Raw genomic sequence first — 25,848 nt, forward strand, 5'->3', positions numbered from 1 at the left:
TGGCCAGATGGCAGCGAGGCTGAGGCCTGCGCAGCGCACGCCGTGTTGAGGGCGGGCGCTGGACCGTGAGGCGAGGCTGGCGGGCGCGCCGGCGGGAGGAGTGTCCAACGAGAGCTGTATCCGCGTCCTCACGAGCAACGATTTTTAAGGTTCCTTCCAATGCCATCATTCTAGAGGACACAGTCACGGAGGCCGCCAGGCATGGGGCAGAATGCTGAGCCCTTGCGTAACCATAACTGCTGTCGGGCAGGCGCCTACCGTCTGCCTGCCCAAGCGGCTGCACAAAGAAGGCGCCCCCCAAAGCAGAGATCTAGAGCCGGGAAACAGCAGGAAGGGAGCGGCCCAGAAACTCCACAGGGAGACACCCAGGGCGGCTGCGCCCAAACTCAGCCCCAGCAGGAGGAGCTGGAAGGACCGACCACAAGGCCCAGCCACCCATGGCCTGCTCGGGGGTGCAGCCGCTGCCGGGAGAGGAAAGCGGCAGGAGACCCCATGGGGCGGAGGGCAAAGCGGGAGGAGGCCGGGAAGGCCCCAGGGCGCGGACCATGCGGGAGACATGGCCACCTGGGCGCGCTGCGCGGCATGGCCAGCGGGAGGCGCCAGAACCCCGTGGAGCAGCAGCAAGGCCGTCCCAGCGCAGGGAAGCTCCACCCTGAGGGAGGGCCCGCCAGAGGCCTCAGCAGCCCGGCCAGTCACCCCGGGGCTGCCCCCGCCCGCCATGGTGCACGCGCGCGTATCCAGGAGTTGGGGTCCCGCTGGGCTGACGCCCCACAGGAGCTGGGAGGCGGCAGCACAGGGGAGGGCCGCTGTGTACAGCCGGCGGGACAGAGACACGCAGGGAACAGGACGAGTCAGGTGCGGGACCGACACCCAACCACAGAAAACCTCGGACCACACTCCCCACGCCTGGCATGACTTCTCAGAAGTGACATCAAACAGCCAAAGAAAGGGGGGGCTGGGAGGTAACACCTGGGGGCGGGCGGGGCCTGCGCCGGGGAGCCTGGGGTGCACAGAGGGGCCAGCCCTGCACAGCCCGGAACCCCACTGCTCCCTCCCGCGAGCCAGGAGCGGACTCTGCAGCAACAGCAACCTCGTCATGACACACAGATGTGCCAGTGGCATTTCACACACGCACGTCGAGTCTCTCTCAGTCACAGCGGACGCCCCCAGGAGCGCGTTGCTCGTCGGCACAGAGCAGAGGACACGCATCAGAGCATCAGACCCCAGCGCGCCTCGCCCGGGTCCACATGTCACCCCTCAAAATGACTTAAGGTCAGCATTAAGCTGCTGATCGTCAGGTCCTCAGGCGCCTGGGCAGGGAGCGGCTCAGTCAGCGCGTTGCCGCATCATCACTGAGCTTCAGAATCAAACGTAAATGAGACACAAGCCCCTGTCCTAACGCGATGACTCTCATTCCACAAAGCCGCACATGGCGCTTGGTCTAACAGAATAGAAGCGGGGGGACAAAAAGCAGCGAAGGACATTTGGAAAACCTCTAATCAGGTCTAACACGCCGGACATCGCTGGAGAGAACCCCGACGGGCCGGGGTGGGCACCATGTCTCTCCTACTAATACCCCCGAGAGCTGCTGACGCCCACACAGGGCCCCAAGGAGCCGCGCGATAGCAGGCTCCAGCCAGGTCCGCCGCCCAGCCTGGCCACGGGTTCCAGGCACGTCCCATTCCTTCATTTCTGTGCTGCTCGGCTTTTTCCCCCAGAATACATTCCACGCACAATGGAAAGCTATAATAAGATCGGGCTGTTCCTGCAGCACAGAGAGAGGACACAGAGTCCTGGGCTGCAAGAACATTCCCAAATAGAAACGTCTTTGCGTCTCGGCCGCTTGCTGGTTCTATTCTGAGAACACAAAGGACGCTCGTCCGCAGACACGGGGCCCGGGCGTCTTCTACCGCCAGCCCGGACCCGCTCCACCCGAGGTGCGAGCGCCGAGGTGGGGCGCGGCAGCTCCAGCGAGTCTGCACAACACGACCGCAAGGCGAGGGCCCGTCACAGGGTCTTCGCAGCTCCGGCGCTGGCTTCCCGTCTCCCCAGCACTCGTCCACCTCACGGCGGGCCGTGAAGACAGGCCCGCGGTGCCTCCCCTGCAGGGATGTGGCCAAGGCCCCCTCAGGTCAGCCTCTCGGCCCCTGCACGCCCCAGCCGGGCCGCCCCACCGTCTCCGCTGCCGCCAGGAGACCATCTGGTCGCACAGCCCGGACAGCGGGTCACTGCGAAGTGCTTTCAGGGCACTGAGGACCGTGGGAGCAGCAGGACTGGAGGTGCTGGCCCCTTGGAGCTGGGCCCCGAGAGCGGGGGGCACTGGATGGTCACAGCCCGAGGCGGCGGCCAGCTCTGCAAGCAGGGTACGGGCAGCCGCGCGGGCCCAGGCGCCAGCGCCAGAGTCAGCAGAGCCTCCGGGCACGGGGTGAGGCCGCCATGCTGGCCTGGAGAGAAGCCCCAAGCCAAGCCGGCCTGCGCGGGGGACGAGGTGTGGGGAGGCGGGGGGAGCTCAGCGAACACACCGAGGGTCTCAACAGCTGCTGCCGCCTCGCGTGCCAGCCTCCCCGCCGGCGTTTCTCACGGCCCAGGAGCTGCCCCTCCAGAAAGCCCGGCCGCTCCTTAGGTTTTCCCTTGAGCACGGTTTCTGCCCTCGCGTCCTTGCTGCAGGCGTCCCAGGGCGCAGAGGCCTGGCTGCTGGGTCAGCGCACGGGAGATGACTGAACACAGAACGGAACAAACAAGCAAGAGGACAACTGCGGCATCGAAGATGGTCACAAACTTCGTTTCGTCAGGAGCATCGGCAGAGCCCGTGAACGTCACAGCTGTCCGCGCTGAACAGCCCCTGGGGGGAGCACCGTCAGGAGATGTGGGATCGGCCCCCCGCCCCGAGACGCGCCCCCCACTCCAGACTCCACGCGCGGCTGGCACCGCGGCGGGACGCGCCGACTCAGGGCTTGGGAATGCCATCTGCTGGGATCCCCGGCCGGCGGCCCTCGTCGCCACCAGCGAGGCCCAGCCGCTCCGTGTGCCTGGACTAAGGGTGCCTGCTGCTGCCCCACGCCCTGGCCTCCTCAGGTGTCCCCTCAGGTGTCCCCTCAGGTGCCCTCCTCAGGTGCCCTCCTCAGGTGCCGTCGGCGGAGCACCTGGCCTGCCCGCCTCCAAGCACAGGAGCGGATGGCTGTTCTGGGCCCAAGGATGCGGGCCCCGGCCGCGGACGTGCACAGACCCCGGGGACCCGGGTGGCCCTAAAGCTCTACCCCTGTTGTGAACTGCCCGCTGGCCATGCAGAGCCCCCAGCCGCTGCCGTGACTAGGCAAAAGCCAGAAACCGCACCCTGAGGCCTTGGCTCTGAGGAGGGGCGGCTCCCTGACACGAGGCGGCTCGCCTGCAGGCCTCGCCCAGAGACGGCGGGGGCCTCGGCCTCGCGGTGAGGGAGTCGCGATTCCGGCGGGAAAGCCCCTCAGTCACCGTCACGCCTGTTCCCGCGCGCGGGGAGCGGCCTCGCCTGGGCCTCGCCAGGGAGCAGCGCGCAGCCCAGAAGCCCGCGAGCCGGCGTCGCGGTGGCCCCTGCTCGCCGAGCTGCCGAGCGGCCCTCACCCGCACCCACCCCGAGCCCCGCCGCCACGCCAGCCCCGCCGCCCCGCGCCCGAGGGTGAGGCCCGAGGAGGGCGGGCGCTCGGCTCCGCGCCGTCGCGAGCATGGCCAGCGGCGCCTCCACCTCCACCCAACCCCCCCCCGCCCCGCCCGAGGCGGGCAGGTGCGTCCACGGCTCCGGATCTCAGACGGCGGGAGCTGCCGCCCGAGTCGCCTCCCCGCTCTCCCACGAGCGTCGCCGGGTCCGGGAAAGTCGGGGCGCCGCGCGGCGCTGCTGTGGACCCCGCCGCCCTCGCCCGCCGTGCGGCAGCGGGTTTGGGGCCACCGGGGTGGCCCGAGAGCGCCGCGGGGGGCGGGGACGGGCGCGCCCCAGCACCCCGAGCGCGCCCCGGCCCCGGTTCCCCGCGGCCCCGCCGCACCCCGCTCCGGCGCCCCCGCCCCGCCCCCTCAGGTGCCTCACAGCTCGGCCGGCCCCGCCACACACGCGCCCCAAAGCCCGCCCGCCCCGGCCCCCCCGGGCCCCCCCGGCTCCCCCGGGCCCCGCCGGCCCGGCCCGCGCTCACCTCGTCCTCCCCGCGGCCGGGAGCCCGAGCGCTGACTGGACCCAGCTCCGCGCTGACCCCGCTGACCCCGCTGACCCGCGCCTCACGGCCGGCGGGGGCGGGACGCGCATGCGCGGGGCGGGGCCGTCTGCGCCCGAAAGCCACGTCGGGAGGAACCCGGAGCCCGCGCGCCCGTCCCGTCCGGGCCACCCCCCCACCGCCCTCCCCCTCCCCTTTCCCCCTCCCCCCCTCCCCCCCTTTCCCCCCCCCCCCCCCCCGCAGGGCCGGTGGAGGCGTCCTGAGCTGAGGCGGGCGCGCTTGGGGTTCGGGGCCAGCCGAGGGCGGACGCCGCGCGGGGACGGCCCCACCGGACCCCCCAGCGCGAGGCCGCCCCCCCCAGCCCGGCAGAGCGACCCCCAGACGGGCCGCGCCTGCCCGTCCTCCCGGAGCCTCGGGCGTCCTGGCCTCGGGAGAGGCGGGCGCGGGGCGAGGTGCTGCCTCTGGGCCTGCGCGCCGGTCCCCCCGACCCGCGGACACCCCCGACCCGCGGCCGCCCCGACCCGCGGCCGCCCCCGACCCGCGGCCGTCCCCGACCCGCGGCCGCCCCCCGACCCGCGGACACCCCCGACCCGCGGCCCCGCCCCCTCGGCCGCGCCAGGCCGGGCCACGGGACGCGGGCTGCGGACACGCGCGGCTCCCGGGCGGCTCCTCCCCGGGCTGGTCCCGGCGCCTCGCGGCGTCTGCAGGCCGGGCCGGGCTCTGCTGGCGGGCGGCGAGGGGCGTCCCCCCCGCCCCCCGCCCCGGCGTCCCCCCCCGCCCCCCCCTCGTCCCGGCGTCCCCCCCCCCGCCCCCCGTCCCCCGCCCCGGCGTCCCCCAAAGCCGCGAGCGCGCAGGGAGGCCGGGCCCGCCGGGCCGAGGCCGTGACGCGGGCGCGGGGCGACCCCGAAGGGCCGAGGAGGCCCGACCACGGAAGGGGCGCGGGACGGGCTGCGGCTCGCGCGACCTCGCGCAGCGGCCAGTGTGGAGCAGGCGGCTGTCCCGGGAGGGGCCTCCTGACCGGCCCTGCGGCGCTGCCGCCTCCCCGCCGGACGGTGCCTCCCGTGCCCGGCCCTGCGCACGGCGGCCTGCCCCGGGCCGGCCCGGCCTGCCAGCGCCGCAGCACGTGGGGGGCGGAAATCCAGGGCCCAGCGCCACCTGCGACGCGGTCCCCTGGCCAGTCCCGGCCCCCCTGGAGGCCACAGAGGGCGGAGGGGGGCCGGCCAGCCGCGCTCCGTGCCCCGCGCCCTCACCTCACCCCAGAACCCCAGCCCGCGGGATCAGTCTCCCAGGAAGGCTTCCCCCTGTGTCCCTTCCATCAGGGGTGGGGCAGCGGGCCCTGGAGGCCCGGGGTGCTTCCAACCCCCGCACCCCCCTCACACCCCGGCCCATCCTACTGCATGTCTGTCCAGTCCCTGGGCACCTCAGCCTCACCGGTGGCCCACAGGCCCCGCCCACGACCCTGCGCGCTCACCTGCCGCCCGCCTGGCAGCGTCTCAGCCCTCACAATCACCAGCAACAGGTGAGGTTCGGCTTTTGATTTTTTGCTAAGTTTTATTTTAATCCAAGGACTTTGCTTCATACAAAATGTCATTGTAGAAACAAGAGCGGAATCCAAAGTTTGGCTGATAAATATCACTCAGGCAGCAAACTAGTCAATCACAGAATCTGTTAAAGCGAGTCCCAGTTTGCATGGTTGGGACATCTTTTTTAACACTGTTCTTAAATATAAAGTTTTGCAACAAACCTTTGATTTATATCAAATATAATTAAAAATTAACAAATGAATACATTGTATCAAAAAGTACGAATAGCCGTTTCCATGCACATACCTGTATATATGTATATATGTATATATTTTACATGCACACATAACTTGTTCAAACTACAGCCACGTCTTGACCGGTTCCAGATGCAGACAACTGGTGGATGCATTTCAGATTTGGCAACTCACTATGAGATTTCAGGAGACACGTGACAGTCAGAAAAGACAGTACAGAAATAAAAACCCAAAGTTGAGAGTCCAGGCGGCGTCGCCTCCCCTGCCCGCGCCCCTTGGCAGAGCCGCCCGGACCACCCCAGGGCGCGCCCGGGGCACCGGAGGCCGCGGGGAGAGGACACGCCGTCCGGGCCGCCCGCCGAGGCGAGGGGCTCTGCGGTGGGAAAGTTTCAGAGTGTTGTGCCTTCGAGTGAGGAAATTCTATAAAAGGTTTGGTCACAATCGTGCTGAAACTTAGAACAGGCCGCGGTCTGCTGTGCTGTGTCCAGACACGGTGTCTGTGTTGCATAGCCCTGTGGTTGACGGCATCCAGTCCCGGGCACGCCTCCACGCACGCACACGCACTCGCACACACGCACCACACGCACCTGCTTCCCGCGGGAGGGGTGCCGCCGGCCGCGGGACCCCACGGGCACTCCCCGCCGGCCTGTCCTCCCCAGCCCTCGCCACTCCCGCCTGGCGGGCGCGCGTCCCTGAGAATCCCACGGGGACAGACTGGAAACGCCCTGGCAGCCACGCTCCCCTGGGGGAGGGGACCAGACGTCCCCGGTCCCCATACCCCGCCCGAGGGGTGCTCCCCGAGCGCCGCCCGCGCCACCGCCTCCCTACCTGGCTGCCGCCAGCTCCGGCTCCACACGACCACCCTGGACAGTCGCACGGGCCTCCCTCGCGCCCCAGGAGCCAGCGCGAGGGCCCGGAGGTCAGGCACTTGGTCAAGAGCAGCGGGAACCAGGGCCGTCCGGAGCCCTGGGCGGGCGCGAGCACCCCGTCAGCACCCCTGTGGAGGCGCTGCCGCAGCGGGCACCCTGAAGCAGGCCGGCTTCTCCTCCCCCCTTTCCTGGTTTTGTTTTCTTCTGGATCAAAATACAGAATCGACAAGAGTGAAGGGTGTTGCAACGAAAACCAAAATCCACCGTAAGCCCGACGTCCAGATTTGGTCCCTGTCGAGTTGACGGCATCTGGGGGCGCAGAGATGGGCATGCGCGTCCCACATCCGCTGGCCCCTCGGTCCGGCTCCTCCGGACATGGGTCCGGACCCCCACGCCGCCACCCAGAGCCCCAGGGTCCCGGGGCCCCGCTCCTCTGCACCGGGCGCCCCCCGCGGCCCCAGGCCCCGCCGGCAGCTGGCGCTGGGCCTTGGGGCAGGCTGCGCGCCAAGGGCCAGCCGTGCCGAGCGCGCCGGGCACCAGGGCTGCGGGGGCAGCTAGCACCAGTGGTCCTGGTCGGGGTGGTGGTAGCTGTGCCGCGCCCGGCCGCCCGCGCCGAGCCCCAGCGTGCAGTGGAAGCCGTTGGGCACACGGCGCAGCGGGTGCGGCTGGGACGTCAGGGAGGACACGTAGGAAGTCCGGGAGGAGCGCCCCGAGTTGGTGGCCACCGCCTCCTCGAAGGTGAGCGTGTCCTCGGGCTGGGTGCGGGCAGCGGCCTCGCCGTCCAGCCGCTGCCCCAGGTAAGGGTCGGAGCCAATCCGGGAGCTGGGGGCCAGGGGCTGGCCCAGGGGGTCCCTCTGGAGCAGGGCGTTGTGTTCGGAAAGGCCGCGGCTGAGCCGGCCGGGGGAGAAGGCGGGGAGGCTGCTCTGCGCCCCCGAGAAGTGGACGGGCGAGGAGTTGGCCGTCTTGTAGGTGATGCTGGGGCGGGGGGTCAGGGGGGTCTGGGGAGCTGCCGCCTCCCACCGCGACCTGGAGTGCTAGCACCAGATGTTGACAGCAAGGGGCTCCCATTAACTGAGCCGCTACCCTGCAAGGAAACGGAAAAGGGACGGTCACCCCGCTGGCGGGCCAGGGCCCCAGGGGACCACGGCTGGGGGCTGGGGGCGGGCCGGGCCTGGTGGGAGTGGGCTGTGATGGGGGCAGGGCCGCGCAGGACTCCGCAGCCTGGAGGGGTGTCTGGAGGGGGCGTAGAGGGGGTTGGGGGGCCTGGAGGGGGACCTGGAGGAGGGTCTGGGGGGCAGGGGGAGGGGGCCTGGAGGGGGTCTGGGGGGGCCTGGAGGGGGACCTGGAGGGGCCTGGAGGGGGGCCTGGAGGGGGACCGGAAGGGACTTGGAGGGGGTGGGAGGGGCCGGAGGGGGCCTGGAGGGGGGTCTGGAGGGAACCTGAAGGAGGGTCTGGGAGGGCCTGGAGGGGGTCTGGAGGGGCTGGAGGAGACCTGGAGGGGGTCTGAAGGGGGCCTGGAAGGGGTCTGGGAGGGCCTGGAGGGGGTCTGGAGGGGGACTGGAGGGGACTGGAGGGGAGCCTGGAGGGGGCCTGGAGGGGGGCCTGGAGGGGGCCTGGAGGGGGTCTGGGAGGGCCTGGAGGGGGTCTGGAGGAGGCCTGGAGGGGGACCTGGAGGGGCCTGGAGGAGGGTCTGGGGGCAGGGGGGAGGGGAGGACTGGAGGGGACCTGGAGGGGGCCTGGAGGGGGCCTGGAGGGAGGGGGGGGGCCTGGAGGGGGACCTGGGGGTGCCTGGAGGGGGTCTGGAGGGGACCTGGAGGGGTGTCTGGGAGGGCCTGGAGGGGGTCTGGAGGGGCCTGAGGAGGCCTGGAGGGGGTCTGGGAGGGCCTGGAGGGGGCCTGGGGGGGTCTGGAGGAGGCCTGGAGGGGGGTCTGGAGGGGGGTCTGGAGGGGTCCTGGAGGGGGCCTGGAGGCAGCCTGGAGGGGGCCTGGAAGGGGTCGGGAGGGGGATCTGGAGGGGCCTGGAGAGGGCCTGGAGGAGGTCTGGTGGGCAGGGGGCCTGGAGGGGTCCTGGGGGGGCTGGGGGGCGGAGGGAGCCTGGAGGGGCCTGGAGGAGGGTCTGGGGGCAGGGGGGAGGGGAGGACTGGAGGAGGCCTGGAGGGGGGCCTGGAGGGGGCCTGGAGGGAGTCTGGGGGTGCCTGGAGGGGATCTGGAGGGGACCTGGAGGGGTGTCTGGGAGGGCCTGAAGGGGGTCTGGAGGGGCCTGAGGAGGCCTGGAGGGGGTCTGGGAGGGCCTGGAGGGGGCCTGGGGGGGTCTGGAGGAGGCCTGGAGGGGGGTCTGGAGGGGGGTCTGGAGGGGGTCCTGGAGGCGGCCTGGAGGGGCCTGGAGGGGTCGGGAGGGGGATCTGGAGGGACCTGGAGGGGGCTGGAGGAGGTCTGGTGGGCAGGGGGGCCTGGAGGGGTCCTGGGGGGGCTGGGGGGCGGAGGGAGCCTGGAGGGGGCCTGGAGGAGGGTCTGGGGCAGGGGGAGGGGAGGACTGGAGGAGGCCTGGAGGGGGGCCTGGAGGGGGCCTGGAGGGAGTCTGGGGGTGCCTGGAGGGGATCTGGAGGGGACCTGGAGGGGTGTCTGGGAGGGCCTGAAGGGGTCTGGAGGGCCTGAGGAGGCCTGGAGGGGGTCTGGGAGGGCCTGGAGGGGGCCTGGGGGGTCTGGAGGAGGCCTGGAGGGGGGTCTGGAGGGGGGTCTGGAGGGGGTCCTGGAGGCGGCCTGGAGGGGGCCTGGAGGGGGTCGGGAGGGGGATCTGGAGGGACCTGGAGGGGGCCTGGAGGAGGTCTGGTGGGCAGGGGGGCCTGGAGGGGTCCTGGGGGGGCTGGGGGGCGGAGGGGGCCTGGAGGAGGTCTGGGGGGCGGAGAGGGCCTGGGGGGCCTGGACGAGGTCTGGGGGGCGGAGGGGGCCGCACCTGTTGGGGCGGGCCCGGCTCCGGCCCGGCCGTGGGCGACGTGGGGTGGCTGCTGAGGCCGGGCTTGGGCGGCGGGGCTCGCGGCCCCCGAAGCGGTCGCAGGAGTAGAAGCGCTGCTTGTCGGAGGACGAGGACGACGGCTGCCTGCGCTCCTGGGAGCGGCCGCGCTCCTGCCTGCGCTCGCGCCGGCCTCCTCCGGCGGGCCCCTGGGCGGGGGCGGCCCGGGCCCCGCGGCGCCGGCGCCAGCGGGGCTGCGCGGGGAGGGCAGGTCAGCGGGCGCGCGGGGGCCTGGGGCGCCCCCCCCCGCCCAGGTCCCCGCACGCACCGTCGGCGTCGGCCGGGCCCGGGCCCCGGTCCAGCGGCCGCTGCTTGCGCTCGCGGCGGCGGTGGCAGCGGTGGTGGTGGTGCGGGGCGGCCGCGCCGGGCGCGCGCTCGGGGGCGCCGCAGGGGGGGGGCGCGCGCGGCCGCGGGGGCGCCAGCGTGGACACCGAGCGCTTCATGGGGCTGGCGTCGGGCGCCGGCTGCGGGCACAGGGGCGCGGGCTGGGCGGGGCCTGTCCGGCGAGGACCCGGCCCTGCGCCGAGACCCTCCCGCGGGCCCCGCGCCCCGCTGCCCGGGAAGGCCGCCCAGGGCGGGGACGGGCGACGCCCGGGGCGGGGCCCCAGGAGCACGGGCGCTGCCCCTCAGGCCCGCGGTGGGGCCGCGGGTGCCCGGCGTGGCGGCAGCGGCGGGGGGAGTCCGGGGCGGCCCAGGCGGACACCAGCCCCTCCGCGGGCCCCCCGCCCCGCCCTCCCGCCGCACCCACCTGCGTCTCCGCGGCCAAGCGGGGCATGGAGGCCGCCCGGCCCTGGCTCTCCAGGCCGGGGTGGGGCTCCCCATCAGCGTCTCTCAGGGCCACACTCTGCATCTGGACCTCCCCAGCCTGGGGGTACAGCGGCGGTCACACGGGCCCCACCCCTCCCCCTCCTCCCCGCACCCCTCTGGCGTGGCCAGGAGCCTCACTTGTTTCCCCGGCTGCGCCACTGGGATCTCGGTGGAGTGGCCGCGGCCCAGGGGCGCCTTGGCCTCGCAGGCCGGCTCCTGCGTCCGCTGGGTGCCCCAGGAAGCAGACTCCTTGATGCCGCCCTCCTGGCTCTGTCTGTGGGGACAGGAGCTGCTTGGAGGCTGCTGGCTGCAGAGGCCCCCTGCCCGGCCCCCTGCCAGAGCCTCAGCCAGGCCCGGGACAGCAGGAGCACAGGGTGGGGCCTCCCCGGAGGGACACGGACCGGTGCCAGGCTCCAGAGGGGCGGCGGAGACCCCGGCCCCCAGCAGGAGCGGCGGCCCCCCAGCCCGCGCACGAGCAGGCCCCTGCGCGGCTGGCAAGCCCTCGTCCCCACAGTGGGCGAGCGGGGCCTGGGACGGAAAGGCCATGCACGCCATCGCTGCCCCGGAAAGCGGGCAGCAGAGAGCACACGCTGCTCCCCCGAGGCCCGCGCGCCAGAGAGCCCACGGCGCCCGCCCACCTCACTCCACGCTCCACATCGGCACTCCGCGCCCTGCCCCAGCCAGGCCTTTGCATGCGCAGGCCCAGGCTCCATCCTGGGGCACCCGCCTCTCCCACCAGTGTCCTCCTTACGCACTGCCCTCAACTGCACCATGTTCACCCGGGCAGAGGCGCCCACCACACTCAGCCTGGCCCCCACAGGCGGGCCTGGGGTTCCCAGGGCACCCTGTCCCCAGGCTTGCAGACTGTCCCCACCATGTGCCACTGCAGCCGTGGTGGCTCGGCAGAGGAACAGCGTGGGCTAGTGGGCCTGAGGCAGCGCCGTGTGAGAACAGGCGTGCTCGCACACTGTCCACTGCCCAGCCAGATGGGCACACATGACCCCCGCCCAAGGGTAGCAACTGATCACACAGAGACATCGCTGAGGAATAATCAACACTTTCCTGAGCTAAGAGCCAGCTCAGGTCAGCCCAGAGACCCCCCCACGCCCCTGACCGGTCACACTCTCTGGACCCAGTGCTCCCTGGGGGCACCAGCACCAGCACGGGGGTAGTTCGTGAGAACAGGGCCTTGGGGCTCAATGGCCAGTCCGGGCCTGTGGTCAGCGCCCACTCGGGTTCCAGTCAGGCCCTCCGGCCATCTGTGATGCCCCCTACCTGAGCTCTTAGCCGGGTGCTGAGGCCCAGGGAGGGCCTGAGCCTGGCCATTAGGCAGCCACTCCAGGAGCACCAGGCAGGTGGGTGAGGAGCTGGGCGTTCTTAACATCAGGCCATGCCCCGGCAGAAGGCGGCCACTCCAGTCACCAACAGGGAGCGGCAAGAGCCACGCGACACACCTGCCGGGGCCAGCTCCCGCCCACGCCCGCTCTAGAAACCGGGTGGAGCAGAGGCCTGGGGCAGTGCCGCCGGGGTGGGGACAGCAGGCCGCGCCGGGTGCAGGTGAGGACGACCCGTGGGACCCCGTCGGTGTTGCCGAGGCTCCTGTCGGACTTCATCACACACTGCTCACCCATCCCTGGCCCCGCCTGCCCGCCCGCCAGTACCCCGGCACTCACACGGCGCCTCCGTTGCTGAGGGAGGCCGAGCTCTTCTGCCGAAGGAAAACCCTGGCTCCCCGGAGCACGGCCGGCTGCGTCTGCTCCAGCGTGGCCTTCAGCGGGTGGAACAGGGACGCAGGGCCCATCTGCAGCTGGCAGGGGCGGCGGCTCTGAGGGCGGGGCCCAGGCACCTGCCCCGCTCCACCCCGCCCCTCGAGGCGGCCTCTCCGTCCTGGCTGCAGGGACTCAGGACAGCCACATCGCCTCCGTCTCCCTATCCACTCATGGAGGGGGAGACCTCGTCAGCGCGGGCTGGCGGGCAGAGGCTGCTGGGTCTGGCGGGTGGGCACCAAGGAGGCCCAGGAGTGTCTCGCTCCAGGGGGTGGCTGGCCACATCACTGCAGACGCCCGTGAAGGCCTTGGCAACGGCCAGCACTGCCCTGCACAGTCCGAGACCCACTCGCAGCCTGGGCAGGGGCGAGGGCCAGGCCAGCCTGTGTGTGCTGTGGGCAGCTGCTAAAAGGGAGGGACCGAGGCCTGCACAGCCTGCCCAGAGCCAGCAGGCTCTGAGTCGGAGCCCTGGGGAGCTGCAGCCCCTCCCGTTCTTAATATCAAAGACTCACAGTTCCCATCTCCGTGAGCTAACCCACTCCTGGGGCTGCTTCCCGGGGCCCAGCCCTCGCCTGGGCATTCGACAGAGTCTGACTAACGGTCATCAGGACCGTGTCCAGTGGAAAGCCTGGAGTGAAGCACACCCGAGGTCTCCCTAGGGCCACAGCAGGTCTCCCTGGGAAGGGTGGGCACGACCATCCCGTCAGCACCCGGCACCCCCATCCCACCCCAAGCCAGGCATAGAGGGTCTCCAGGCACAGAGGATGTCCGGGCACAGAGGATGTCCGGGTACAGAGGGCGTCCGGGCATGCTCCACAGCTCCCCACTCAGAGACGTGGCCTCACCCAGGCCCCAGCCTCCTGCGGCCCCCAGAGGAAGCCGGGCTGGGCCAGGGAGGGGTGGCGCCTTCTCCCAGAGGGTGTGGTTTTGCTGCCCAGCACCCAAAGTAGCCGCCGAGAAAGGTCCAGGGCTTGTAGACCCAGTACCTGGGACAGGCCTCCGGGCGCCTGGTGACTCTGGTCTTTGGTGCTCTTGTTCTGCTTGTAGAAATCGAAGATCATCAGGGCGGCGTAGACCTTCCCCACTGTCATCTCGTCGGCTGCAGGGGAGCAGGCAGGTGGACTGAGCACGCAGGGGCAGAAGCACAGGTGGGTGCAGCAGGGGCTGTGGCTGGGCAGGGGCTGGGCAGGGGTGCTTGCACGGCGGCAGCTGGCCTGGCTCACGGCTCGGCCGCCAGCCCCCGGCCATTTCTCTGGCTCATGGCAGCGGTTTCCCGCACAGGCTTGCACAGGCGGCCAGGAGACCCAAGCCAGGCCCCCCCGCACCCCGCGCCCCGCCCCGCCAGCAGCTCACGCCTCCGGAGGCTGGACTTGGACCCGCCACGCCCGCGGCCAGCACAGCGGCCTGGGCTGACATACGTTTGTGGGGCGGCACCAGCAGGTCCAGCGTCTTCTGGGGCAGGCTGGCCCACACACACGCAATCTCCTTCCTCAGCTCCGCGTCGCACTGCTGCTGCTTAGTGCCAGCTGGGGGCGGGAGACAGGGTTAGAGCCCCACGCCGCCGGGAGGCAGTGACGGGCCGGGCTCGGGAGCCAGGGCCGTGCCCGGCACTCGCGCCACACCCAGTGGCATCCAGCGCCGTCTGTCGGACTCCCCGACGGCCAGGAGCTGTCGTGGACGGGGACAGAAGCACAAACCCTGCCCTCTGGACGTGCTGGGCTTGCTCCCCCAGGCGGGGTGTAAGCGCAATATCCCTCAAGCTGGGCGGGGGCGGGGCAGGTCTCTGGGGAGGCCTGGCGCCGGCGTGTGGAGGCTGGACACCCAGGCCATGGCGTGCACCAGCCAGTGCGCGCTCAGCACAGCCGCACCCTTGGCCCCGAGTCCAGAACCTGCCCCTGGGCCCTGTCCAGGGCCGGCTGTCCAGGCCCATGGCCGTGTGGCCTCCTCTGCACCTTCTGCAGATGTGCACGGCTCTGGGTGACTTCCAGTCCCAGCACAATGGCTTGCGGTCCACCCACGCGGCGGAGACGTCTGCCTCGCAGCCAAGCGCCAGCCACGTGTGGACATGGACACAGCGGCCAGTGTCCACCCGCCGATAGCTGTTGGAGTCGCTCTCAGTTTGGGGCAATGGTGAAGGACACGGGAGATGCTAGCATTTAGGCCTTTGTGAGTGCGTTTCCTCTCACCCATCCCCACCGCCAGGGGAGGTGAACGCAATCTGAGGGGCGCCTGGGGGTCTCCCTCATGGCCCGCGTGGACGCTGGGCACATGCTGCCTGCCACCCACTAACTCCTCTAGGGCCCTGGCTGTGGAGCCACCAGCCGTGTACGCGGTGGTTCTCGCTGACTTGTGCAGCTCTGGATGCCGGTCAGACGCAGGCTTTGGAAATGTGTCCAGCCCCTGGTCTGTGTTCTCGTTTTCTTAAAAGTCTTTTGTAGAGCGAATGTGTTTAATGTTGACAAAGCTCAGTTTACAAGTTTTCTTATTTGATGGCTCACGCTTCCTGTGTCTTAACCCTCGCCTGACCCAGGCGGCCACAGCCTTCCTCTGCTGCCCTGGCCCGGAGGGCCCCGGGACGACAGTCTGGCTCCGCAGGAGCATGACGGCTGCCACCGAGCCCCCCTTCACTCAAGCCCAGCAGTCACTCGTCAACAGCCTCCATCGTGAGCCTCTCTTCGGCTCCTCCTGTGCTTCTCGTTCTGCTTCAGCGCAGCCAGCGGTTTATTGACTTCGCTGCTTTTACCTGGAACACGACCGCTCAGGCTGCCGTGCCGGAAGCAGACAGACCAGCCGGGCGTGTCACTTGCCGAGCGCACGCCGCCTGGCCAGCGGCAGCAGAGGCACAGGACACGTGAGACCCGACGTGGAGCAGAAGTGGGTGAGAGAGGAGGAGGGAAGAGCGAGCCCCAGCGCTTGGGCCTGAGCAGCTGGAGAAGCAGTTTCCGCTGCGGGGTGCAGGGTGGGTGCTGGGAACGGCTGAAGCCCAAGTTGGGGCCAGTGAACTCTGGCGGGCGCCAAGGTGGGCGCCAGGCAGAGACACGAACAACCCGCGCCGGACGCTCGTCTGCAGCCCGGCAGGAACCCTGGTCTGGACACAAGACCGGCTAGTTAGAGCCACGGAATTCGGGGAGCTGAGAACACTCCCTGCATCCAGAGCCTGAGCCGTCTTGAAGGCACACGAGGGGGTTCGGGATGGAGGGGGCGGCAGCGGGGGGGGGGGGCCGCAGCCGCAGGGAACAGGGCGGCGCTGGGGCGGGCAGAGCAGCGAGGAGCCGCAGGGCCAGAGGCTGGGGGCAGGCGGGGCTGGGCAGTCTGCGGGGAAGCGGCTGCCAGCAGGGAGAAGCAAGCAGGGACGCGGTGAGCGGGGAAGCGACACCGGCTGAAGGAGGGGGAGCCGCACACAGTGTTCCGTACCGAAACCAACGGTCCAGTAAAGAGCGAGAACCCTGAGACCGTAAATTTCTGGAGCGAAGCGCAGCCCCACAGCGAGGGCAGGGGCTGGCCGCCCAGAGGTGGGGGTGGGCCGGCGTCCATCACAGGGGAGGGGGTGAGTGGGGCGCGGGGCTGCCATCTGCCCTGCACCCGGCAAGGCGAGCTCCAGGGCCCACTGGCCAGCCAGGAGCGGCCCTGGAGGGCACAGGGCAGCAGATTCGGGCCCCGGTGGGCCCGGGAGCCGGGCCCAGGTGGGATCTGGCCCGGTAGCTCTGGGCCACCTGGGCGAGTCCTTAATCCTCCGTGCCTCAGTTTCCCTATCTGAAAACAGGACTGCTGTGGTGCTCGCCTGCGGGATGGTCACCAGGGGCAGTCAGGCCCCACAGAGATGCCCTGGGCAGCCGTCCTCAGGCGCAGCCCTCCCAGCACACCCACCTGGGTGGCCCCTGAGGGCGGCGGCCAGCCCCAGCTCCACACACTCCCTGGAGACAGCCTCTCACCTGGGGCCAGCTTGATGTCCAGCGCAGTCCGAATGAGGGCCATCAGGGTGGATGTGAAGTGGACGGTCATGTCCTCACTGGAGATGGGCATGTTCATGCGCACCAGGCGCTGGGGACAAGGGGCGGTCAGGCCCAGTGGCACCCACCACCCCATGCTCAAGGTCCCGGGGCTGCTGGCCACGGCCGGGCCCAGCAAAGGTTGCAGACAGGAGCTTTGCCAGCTGCCCCGTCCCGCTCCGGCCCCTCCCCGGGCAGAGGACCCTCCTGGCTTCAGAACAACAGGTACCCGGCCAGGGGCCTGGGGCCCTCAGGGAATCAGCACGTCCTCAGCCCCACAACCTCCCCTCTGGGGCGGGGCTGGAGCTGAGCAGGAGGCTGGGGTCTGGCTGCAGACCCCAGATGGGAGGGGAGACCCCGGCCTCAAGGCCCAGGTGCAGCCTCTGCCTCTCGCCATCCGGCCAGGTCCGGCCGAAGATGGCAGGGGGAGCTGAGACCAGCCCATCCCCTGGAGGCCCAGAGCAGATGGGCCATGGGGACCGGCAGGCCAGGGGCTCCCGAGACCCCGCCCGGTCCAGGGGTCTGCACTGGTGAGCCAGGCGGCCAGGCAGAGGGCAGGTAGCCCCGCCACAGCAGGGGCTGGGACGGAGCAGGAATGGCTCTTGTCCCAAAAGGGGTGTCACTGCCTCCAGGAAAGAGAAGGGGGAGGTAGGGCAGCTGGACAGGTAGGGAGCGCAGTGGGGAGACGGCCAGCCCCGGAGTCTGAGGCAGGTGGGGTCAGGGAGGGAAGCAGACGGGGTGGGGCGCAGGGGGCGGGCAGGCGGGGTACCTTGTAGGCCACGCGCGCCGGGCACTTCTTCCCCAGCCCCAGGGGCGGCGACATGTGCTTCAGCATCTCGAACATGTCGTCGTAGCTGATGCGCCCGCTGGGCAGGCGGGTCCGAGAGCGGCGGGAGGAAGCAGAAAAGAGACCCGCGTCACCCGGGGCTGGGCGGCCTCGACGGCTTCTCAGGTCACCCCATCGCCCAGCTCACCCCTGACCGGAAGTGGCGCGTTCCGGGGCCGGAGAGGGCAGCGAAACCTGCGCAGGACCCCAGCAGGCAGGACCCCAGCAGGGCTGCACGAGGGGCAGCGTTGGGGGCCGCACAGGTGGGGTGCGCTGGGGGCTGCCCTGGAGGGGAGCCACACTGGGGGCTGGGCTGGGGGGACAGTGCTGGAGGGGGCTGTGCTGGGCGGGGGTGCACTGGGCGCCTCTGGGGGGCTGCTCAGGGGGGCAGGGCTGGGGGCATGGAGCTTGTGGGGGTCAGTTGGGTGTGACTGGAGCGGTGCCGCTCTTGCCCCCTCCTGGGTTGGGGGGCACACATGAGATCAGGCTCCAGGCTCAGGGGGGCACCTGACGTCCAGGCCCGCCTCTTCCCAGGGCCCCAGGCCTCACCAGGCATCCCAGAGGCTCGGTGGGTACCGGCTGCCCACAGAAGGGGCAGCTCTGTCCGGGCCTGGCCCTCTTGAGGCCCAGCTCAGCTGAACGGGTGGTCCACAGGAGAGGGCGGGGCGCCCTGGGGCGGGGGGGGGGGGCCGCTGGCACGAGCCTGCACTTTGCTGTGACGTTTTCACATCGCCTGACTGCCCACGCCTGGCAGGGTCCAGCTCTGGACTCACCTCGTCGGGCGTGGTCTACGCAAGGCCACAAGGCCGTGTCCAGCTGTGTCCACCTCCAGGGAGGTGACCGGGAAGTCCCGGGTCTGCAGGTCACAGAGACCAGACGCCCCGCAGCCCCACACAGCCCTGCTGCCCCCAGCACACCCTCGGCCGCACCCCAGGAGGGGCCTCTGCTGGGGTGAACCCTGAGCGGCAGCCTGCGGGTGGGAAGTGGCGCGGGGTGGGCAGCTGCCTCCACGGCGCTGAGAATGTCTGCGCTACAGACGCCGCCACAGGCAGGACGGGGCTGGAGGGGCTGGTGCTGCCTCGCCCGGGGCGTGCCCAGACCGGAAGGGCCTTTGAAGGGTAAATGACTGAAATAATTGTCAGGCTTTTCGGCCCTTCCTCCCCTGGGATGGATGAGGGGCCCTGAGGTCCTGAGTGCGTGCCTGATGGCGGCACCTGGAGTGGGGTGTGGGCATGAGAAAGTGGGGACACCTGGGCTGAGACTGTTAGAAGAGCGGCGTCACGCAGAGGGGACACCAGCAGAGCAGAGCAAAAGGAGCAGAGAAGCAGAGGCCACGAGAGACGCCGGAGAGCCCAGAGAGAGTGAAGACTTGCTGGGGGCTGAGAGCCTGCCAGCCCCCGGCAACCCTGCCTGCCGTGTACCTGGTTTAAACTCAATAAAAGCCTGCAAAAGCCCCCGAGGGCTCCAGGACGCCTCCATTACCCCATCTGCTCGGATCATAGCCAGCACTGGCCCTTCCTGCCCCTGCAGCTTCGCTGTGTCCCTGAGGTCTGCCGCTGCCCTCTGCCAGCCAGAGCCCTCCCGGCCAGCGCCAGGCCGACGATCTGCCCTGCACAAGGGCCCTCCTTGGGGCTCAGGAGCCAGCCAGGCCCACACCAGTGGAGGGAGCATGGCGGAGGGTGGCCAGGCAGAGGGTGGCCCGCGGGCCTGCAGCTTTGCCTGCTCCTGCACCCGCCCGCCAGCCCAGCCCTCACATGGCCCGGGCCCTAGGCCCGGGCCGGGGCCGGGGCCCCACGCGGGAGGGCCCGACGGCACATCCAGGGCGCGCCGCTCACCTGGCGGCCGGGTCATACTCGGCCCAGACCCGGATGAACTCGTCCAGGTGGTGAGGCCCTAGGATGGAGGAGTCTCGCGTCAGGTACTCGAAGTTGTCCATGATCACAGCCACGAAGAGGTTCAGCATCTGCAGGGAGGCGGGCAGTGAGGCGGGGCCAGCGACCCTCACTGGCCGCACCCGCTGAGGACCAGCCCCCGTCCCCAGGCCGCTCGGCCCACGTGCCCTCTGTGGACCGGCTGTGACTCCCACAGTCCAGTGACTCTCCCTGGGCCCACCCCAGCCCCTCGGCAGGCCTGGCTTCGGGCCCGGAGGCCGACCGGCCGGCTCTGCAGCCCCATCTCCAAAGCCCCGCCTGCGGGTGTCCGTCCCTCCAGCGCCTGCTCCCAGCAGCCAGGAAGAGTGCCCGGGCCATGGGGGCCCGAGACCGCGCAGCCCGTCTGTCCATGTCCGGCACCCACCCCAGCAGGCCCCACTGCCCAGGTGGCCACGGCTCACCATTAGCACAGACCCAGGCACCACCCTCCCCCGCGGGCGGCCCCTCTGGCGCTCGTGCAGACGCCGCTGTGGCCCGCCAGGGACACGTCTCCGTGCGGACGCGCCTTCTCGGGGTGGCCGGTGCATGGCGACTTTCTGCTTGACTTGAGGGGCTCCCAAGCTGTTTTCCAGAGCAGCCGCTGAGTCCGAGCTCCCAGCAGCAGCGAACAGGGCCCTGCTTCTCCATGTCCTCACCAAAAGGACTATTTTCCATTCAAAAAATACCCCCCACTGGGGGAAGCCAGTTACCACGCATCATCTCACACAGTTACCACCTGCTGTCTGAGCACACCTAAGCTCTGGCCTCCGCAAATGCCAGTGACACCGTCACGGACCCAAGGACAGCCCGGAGGCCGGGGCTCACGGCCGCTCACCAGGAAGGAGCAAAGGAAGATGAAGGAGACGAAGTAGAAGTAGGCGAAGTCGCTCCCGCACTCGCTGGCATTGGAGCGCTCGTCACAGGCCTGGTTGCTGAGGCAGGACAGCATGATCTCGTGCCAGGCCTCCCCAGTGGCGCTCCTGGGGGCAGAGAGAGGCGGAGGGAGCTGAGGGGCGGCGGGTGGGCCCCCCCAGCCCGGCCCTCCCCAGGGCGCCCGGGCAGGCCCAGGCGCGGCGGCTGCTCCCACCAAGAGCTCCTGGCTCAGATCTCCACACGGCTGGGAGCCAACATCGGGGTCGCCAGAGCGCGAGCGCCGAGGCCATGCCAGCACCTCCGCCCAGCCCAGGAACCCCGGGCACCAGCCCAGAGACACCAACCGGCTGCCTGCCACGCCCTGCCCCCAGCCGGCCCTTGCCCTTCCCCCTCGGGGGAGGCAGCAATCCCCTGGAGTCGCGCTGGCACATCTCTGGCTCTCCCTGACCCTAACTCGCTGCCCGCTGCCTGCTGCCCACAGCCCGCTCTCACCTGGCCCCCCCCAGCACCGTCCCTGCAGCTCCCCCAACATGCCAGGACACCCCTCGGGCCTCCTGAGGCCCGAGGGCAGAGGCTGGGCCCTTCCTCTAGATGTGGCCAGATGGAGGCGCCCGCGGGGCCACGGCGCCAGGCCGGGACTCCTGGCTGCAGGTCTGGGAGGGGGAGAGCTTGCGCCGCGGGCTGACAGCGGAGGCTGCGCCCGCCGGCCACCACAGGTCTTCTCGCAGAAAGCGGCACTTTAACAATGGAAACCAACATGGCCGTGAAGCCCAGAGACGCACGGCAGGACCAGCGGGGGCCTCGGCCACACCGCTCGGGACGCGGCAGTGGACGCTGGAGCTGCCCAGACAGCGGCCAGGGCGGTATGCCCCACCCGCCCGCAGCAGCCCCCGCACTGCCTCGGCAGCACGCAGAGCAGCCTCTGCGGGCCTCGCAGGTGGACTCCCGGCTCGAGGGACGCCCTGCCGCCAGGTCCTCCTCACACCGAGAGGCCCCAGTCCAGCCTCCCGGGGCCGCCGCAGGCACCTCTCCATCCCAAACGAGGCCCCGAGCCCAGATGGCCCCCTGAGCCTGGGCCCACCTGAACAGCAGCATCAAGGCCTGTAGAAATGTCCGGAAGTTGTTGTGCCGGTTTATGCTGGTCTCGTCATCCAGGGCAATGTTTCCAAAAACCTGAAATAGAGAAACAGCTGCAGGCTGGCCGCCCCGGGCGGTGAGGGCCTGTGCCTCACGTGTAGCCAGGCACACTGCCCGGCATGGCAGCGCCTGCTCTCGGTCGGCAGGGCAACACTGCAGGGGCGGGGCGGGTGGGGGGCTTAGGGGTGCAGGCTGGCTGCAGGGGTACTAAGGCTGAGAGCCCAAGGCCGGGAGCCTGGACATGGGTTAGCGACGCATTCTGGGGTTTCCGCCCAAGCCCGTGCCGATGTTTATGGCCTTCTTACCCACACCGGTTTTCCTCAAGGAGCCAGTACCTACAGTTAGCTTAGAATCTAAAATCCAGCCGAGAAATTTGTGAGCTGCCACGTACACCCCCAAAACAGACTAGTGAGGTGCATGTTCGGTGCCTTCACAGACCCACACAGGGAGAAAACTGTCAAGTGGCGTCAGCGCTCGGTCCTGAGCTTGCAGGAACCCACCCGACCAGCCCGGCGGCCCCGCTGCACCAGAGACCATGGCCCGCGCCAGCAGACACTGGGCCGGGCGGGCCGTGCAGGGCGGTCTCCAGACCCCCGAGGGCCTGGGCCCTGCACCCAGCACGGGGCCGGCGCCCAAACCCGGGTCCACGCTCAGGCACGCGGGAGCTCAGCCTGGCCCACCCGCCCGCCCTGGTCCCGGGCGACCGCACCCACCTGCATGCCGATGATGGCGTAGATGAAGAACAGCATGGCGATGAGCAGGCACACGTAGGGTAGGGCCTGTGGGCAGCGGGACGCAGCTCCAGGAGCGCCCGGGCAGGCCGCGTCCGCCAGCGCCCCCACCCTCAGGACCCCATTCCACTGAGAGGCTGCCCGGTCCACACTCGCCCTCGGCGCCCCAACTGCTGTGGGAGCTCACCACCCCCAACCCGCTGGGGACCCCACCCCCACCTCCTGCCCAACCCCGCACGCCCCTCCACCCTGCCCCTCGGCCACCCACCCACCCACCCACCCTGCGGGCCCCTCCGCTGCCTGCCCACCCCTGAGCTCCCCACGCCTTGGGAGTGCCCACCTCAGGGCCTGCCCGGCCCCCATCTCTCCCCGCCCCCCACCTCCTTCCCCCGCCCCTGGCCGGCCCGCGGGGCTGACCTTGAAGGACTGCACGAAGGTCCAGAGCAGGATGCGGATGGTGTAGCCCTGGCGCAGGAGCTTGATGAGCCGGGCTGCGCGGAAGAGGCGCAGGAAGCTGAGGTTGATGAAGTTGTTCTGTGGGGAAAGGGCCTGCGTGGGCAGCCAGCTCCACCTGCGCCCCCTGCCCGACAGCCGGCCCGGGCAGTGGGGAAAGGCGGACCACAGGCACCACAGGCGGACCACAAGCGGTAACGGCCGCCAGACACCGCCTGCGGTCAGTCGAGCGGCCGTGGCCCCAGGCCCCCAGCGGGGCTCCCTGCTGCCCAGCGGCCAGCGCAGTTCAGCCTCAGCGCCCCCCCACCCCGCAAGCCAGGGCTGTCCTGGGGGCTGCTTCTGCCTCAGGCTGGCCCAGGCTGGGGCCAACCGTGGCCTCCCACAGGCCAGCAGAGCCCCTGCCTCCTGGGCCCCCAGCTGGCCCGAAGGGGCGCCCGCGGGGATGTCGCGGGGCGGGAGTGCTGGGTCCCTACCGTCCATGCCCGGCCTGCTGCAGGGCACCTGAGGCTGGCCTGCCCTCGTCCAGGAGCCGCTCCCAGCTCAGGTGCAGACCATCCGACTCCAGCTCACCCAGCGCACCAGGAAAGCCGGCCCGGCCCTCAGGGACAGTCCACATGGACGGTGCTGGCCTGGCCCGGTCACTTGGAGGGCAGTGCCCACCCTGGCCTCAGGGCAGCTTCCCCAGGCGGCCTCGGAAGCCGACTCAGGGCGGTGGGGGCAGCAGTGAGGCAGGCAGCAGTGAGGCGGGCAGAGGCCAGCTGAGGGTGAGGGGCAGAGCGGGGTGCATGCAGCAGGCTGGGGAGCCACGCCTTGCTCTCTGGGGCTGGCTGGGCTGCCGCACAGTCCCGGGTGGGTGGGAGTTCGGCTTCCCCTTCCAGGGACAGGCCCCTGGCCTGCCCGCCTCGGCCGGCCACCTCTGCATGCTTGGCGGGCATCCCTGCTGCCAGACTGGCAGCCGCCCAGGCAGCTCAGAGATGGGGAGGGGCCCACACCAGCAGGCGGCTGCGGTGGGGTGACCTGGGGTGCACAGGCTTGTGCCGAGAACTGCAGGGCCTGGGTGGGCAGAAGTGCCCTGGGGCCCAGGGGATCCTCTGCAGAAGAGGGGGCTGTGCCTGCTGGGGGGCCCCACTTTGAAAGCACTTCTCAGGGACTGGAGAGGCCCGGGAGGGGCAGCACCCAGCACAAAGCAATGGGCTCCAGCAGCTGAACAAAGCACTTCCCTCAAGATGCCGGGGAAGAACAGGCCCCCGAGACAGGCGCACAGACCCGAGGAGGCAGCGGGCGCCAGTGGCCAGAGCCCAAGCTCGCCGGCCCTACTCCTCAATGACTCCCCCCACCCACCGCTGTGCAGGCTGCTGCCACCCCAGGGAGCTGAGGACCCTGCCAAGCACAGAGAGCGGGCGGCTGCACGGCCTCCTCTGGTCTCCGCCCCGTCGTGGACAGGCCCCTCCAAGCCCACGGTTTCTGTTGCCCCAGGGAGCAGCGACCCCCTGCAGCCTCACCACAGGGGCAGTGCGGGGCCAGGGTCAGGGGGGCCGGCACCCCCAAGCTCGCCCCTCCCAGCTGTCCTGCCCTGTCAGCTGCAGGGCGAGGGAGGGGCTCAGCGGGACGGGCCAGCCAGGACGTCCTCGCACCAGTGGCAACAGACAACCACCCTCCATCATGGGGCCAGGGCCTACGCCTGAGGCTCCTCTCGGGCACTCCTGCCGGATGCAGGGGGCAGGGGCCGGGGCCACAGGGCTCGGCGCCACAGACGCAGGAGTCTGCACCCCACTGTCTCGCCGTGTCTGCAGCCCCAGCCCGGCAGGAGCCGCAGGGATGCCAGGCGAACGTGTCTGAGGCCTCTGGGGGCAGCTACGCCTCCTCACTCATGGACAGGGCCAAGGGGCAACAGAAACCAGGGCTGGGGAGGGCCCTGAAGCCACCTGTCGGGGGCCACTGCCTCTCCCAAGGCAGGGCTGGCCAGGCGGGCCCAGGACCAGCAAGAGCGCGGGAGGCCGGAGGGGCGCGGGCAGGGCAGCAGGCTGGGCTACAGGCGGGGCAGCGGAGGCGCGGGACCAACCGTTTCCTGCACGGTGATTGATGGACGGTGGTTGTGAGTTATGTGAATGGGTGATGGCGCACGACACACACGAGACAGGCCGCCGGCGTGACGATGGATGAGTCGGCAGGCGGTGGATGAATGGGGGGCGGGGACAGAGAACGAGAGATACGGCCGTCAGCGCAAGCAGGGCCAGCCCGCGGCCAGCGCAGCCGTCCAGCCTCGCGGAGGCCCGCAGCCGGCTCGCGCTCGCGTTTTAGTTCCAGGCAGGGAAATCCGAGGCGCCGCCCTGGGCCGTGGGCGCCGCTGGCAGCAGGCAGGACTGCTGGGGCGGCCAGCCCGGCTGGGCCTTCACTGGGGCGCGCGCCGAGGCCACGGGAGTCGGGAGCGGTGCCCCCCACGGCAGCGGCTGCTCCCGGGGTGGGGCCTGGCTGGGCGCCAGGACTCGGAGGCTGCCAAGGAGGCCCGGGACGCGAGGTCCTCCCCTGCTCGGCCGCCCAGTGAGGTCCCAGCGAGCACCCACCCGCTCGCCCCGAGGCCTGCCAGCGGGGCCAGCGCAGACCCCTCCGGGGAGAGGCCCACGCCCACAGCCACCGCAGCGCGGCCCCGCAGCGCGAGCCATCAGCTCAGACGCCTGTATCCAGAGAACAAAGACCCCCGTGTGCAGGAGTGGGGTCTGAAACACGGTTAGCTCCCCAAAACCTCCCGCACCACAGGTCGGGGAGCAAGGGGGGCAGGGCACACCCCAGGTCAGGGGGCCCGAGGGGAGGGCACGGAGAGGACCCCAGGACAGGGGGGAAGGGAGGAGGGCCACAGGGTGGACCCCAGGAGGGGGGACCCATTGGGGCGGGCCCTAGGACAGCAGGTGTGGGGTCACGGGATGGACCCCAGGATGGAGGGGTCCCCCACAGGATGGGCCCCAAGGGGGTGAGCGGGCACAGGGCTGGCCCCAGGACAGTGGGGTGACCCGCTGCTGGCTTTCCTGTGGCAGCTTCAGCCTTTCATCTGGCTCCCGGTTCGGCGACTTCGCTATAGTGTAGACATCTCACGCAGCCCAAGGAACACGGACCTGTCCGCACCCGGTTTCCTCGGAGCCACAAGACACCCACAGGTAGAGGCAGCCCAGCTCAGCCGTGCACCTGCCTGGCCCTCTCCCCAGCGCAACCACGAGGGGCAGGCCGGAGTCCACCGTCCCGGAGGGCACCCACCACACGGTGCCCGGATGCCCGGGTGCCCCAAACAGTGTGGAGTGTCCCTGAGGGCTCAGGGGGCGCCGTGTGCCCCCACCTTCCCCAGGACCTCCAGGCCCGGCCCCACTCAGAGCACGCTCTGCCCGCCAAGGCCCCGGCCAGGCCCAGCCCCCACTCGGCCTCCCAGCCCGGGGGCTCTGAGTGGACACCCCGCCGCTCCAGGGGCGCCCACGGCAGGCCCTGAGCAGTCGGTGCAGAAACCAAGGAGTGTGGGGCAGACGCCCACCCAGACTTG

The 25,848-nt window shown here is 70.6% G+C and overlaps 1 protein-coding gene across 1 annotated transcript in view; it reads right to left on the reverse strand.

Moving 5' to 3' along the window:
- Positions 1–7,375: 7,375 nt before the first annotated feature.
- The window catches only part of CACNA1B (calcium voltage-gated channel subunit alpha1 B), an 89,472-nt gene continuing 70,999 nt past the window's right edge, over positions 7,376–25,848 (reverse strand). Inside the window, 18 exon segments of the mRNA XM_054688962.1 lie at positions 7,376–7,827; positions 7,830–7,905; positions 9,774–9,850; positions 9,853–9,975; positions 9,978–10,024; positions 10,095–10,294; positions 10,579–10,695; positions 10,776–10,911; positions 12,311–12,444; positions 13,390–13,502; positions 13,822–13,929; positions 16,336–16,444; positions 17,162–17,258; positions 19,054–19,181; positions 19,964–20,108; positions 21,083–21,174; positions 21,852–21,917; positions 22,287–22,403. Of these exon segments, the coding sequence (XP_054544937.1) occupies positions 7,376–7,827; positions 7,830–7,905; positions 9,774–9,850; positions 9,853–9,975; positions 9,978–10,024; positions 10,095–10,294; positions 10,579–10,695; positions 10,776–10,911; positions 12,311–12,444; positions 13,390–13,502; positions 13,822–13,929; positions 16,336–16,444; positions 17,162–17,258; positions 19,054–19,181; positions 19,964–20,108; positions 21,083–21,174; positions 21,852–21,917; positions 22,287–22,403 (2,337 nt within the window).

Source organism: Talpa occidentalis, unplaced genomic scaffold (assembly GCF_014898055.3).
Source record: "Talpa occidentalis isolate TD23 unplaced genomic scaffold, MPIMG_talOcc4v2.1 talOcc4.7, whole genome shotgun sequence".
Lineage (NCBI taxonomy): Eukaryota > Metazoa > Chordata > Mammalia > Eulipotyphla > Talpidae > Talpa > Talpa occidentalis.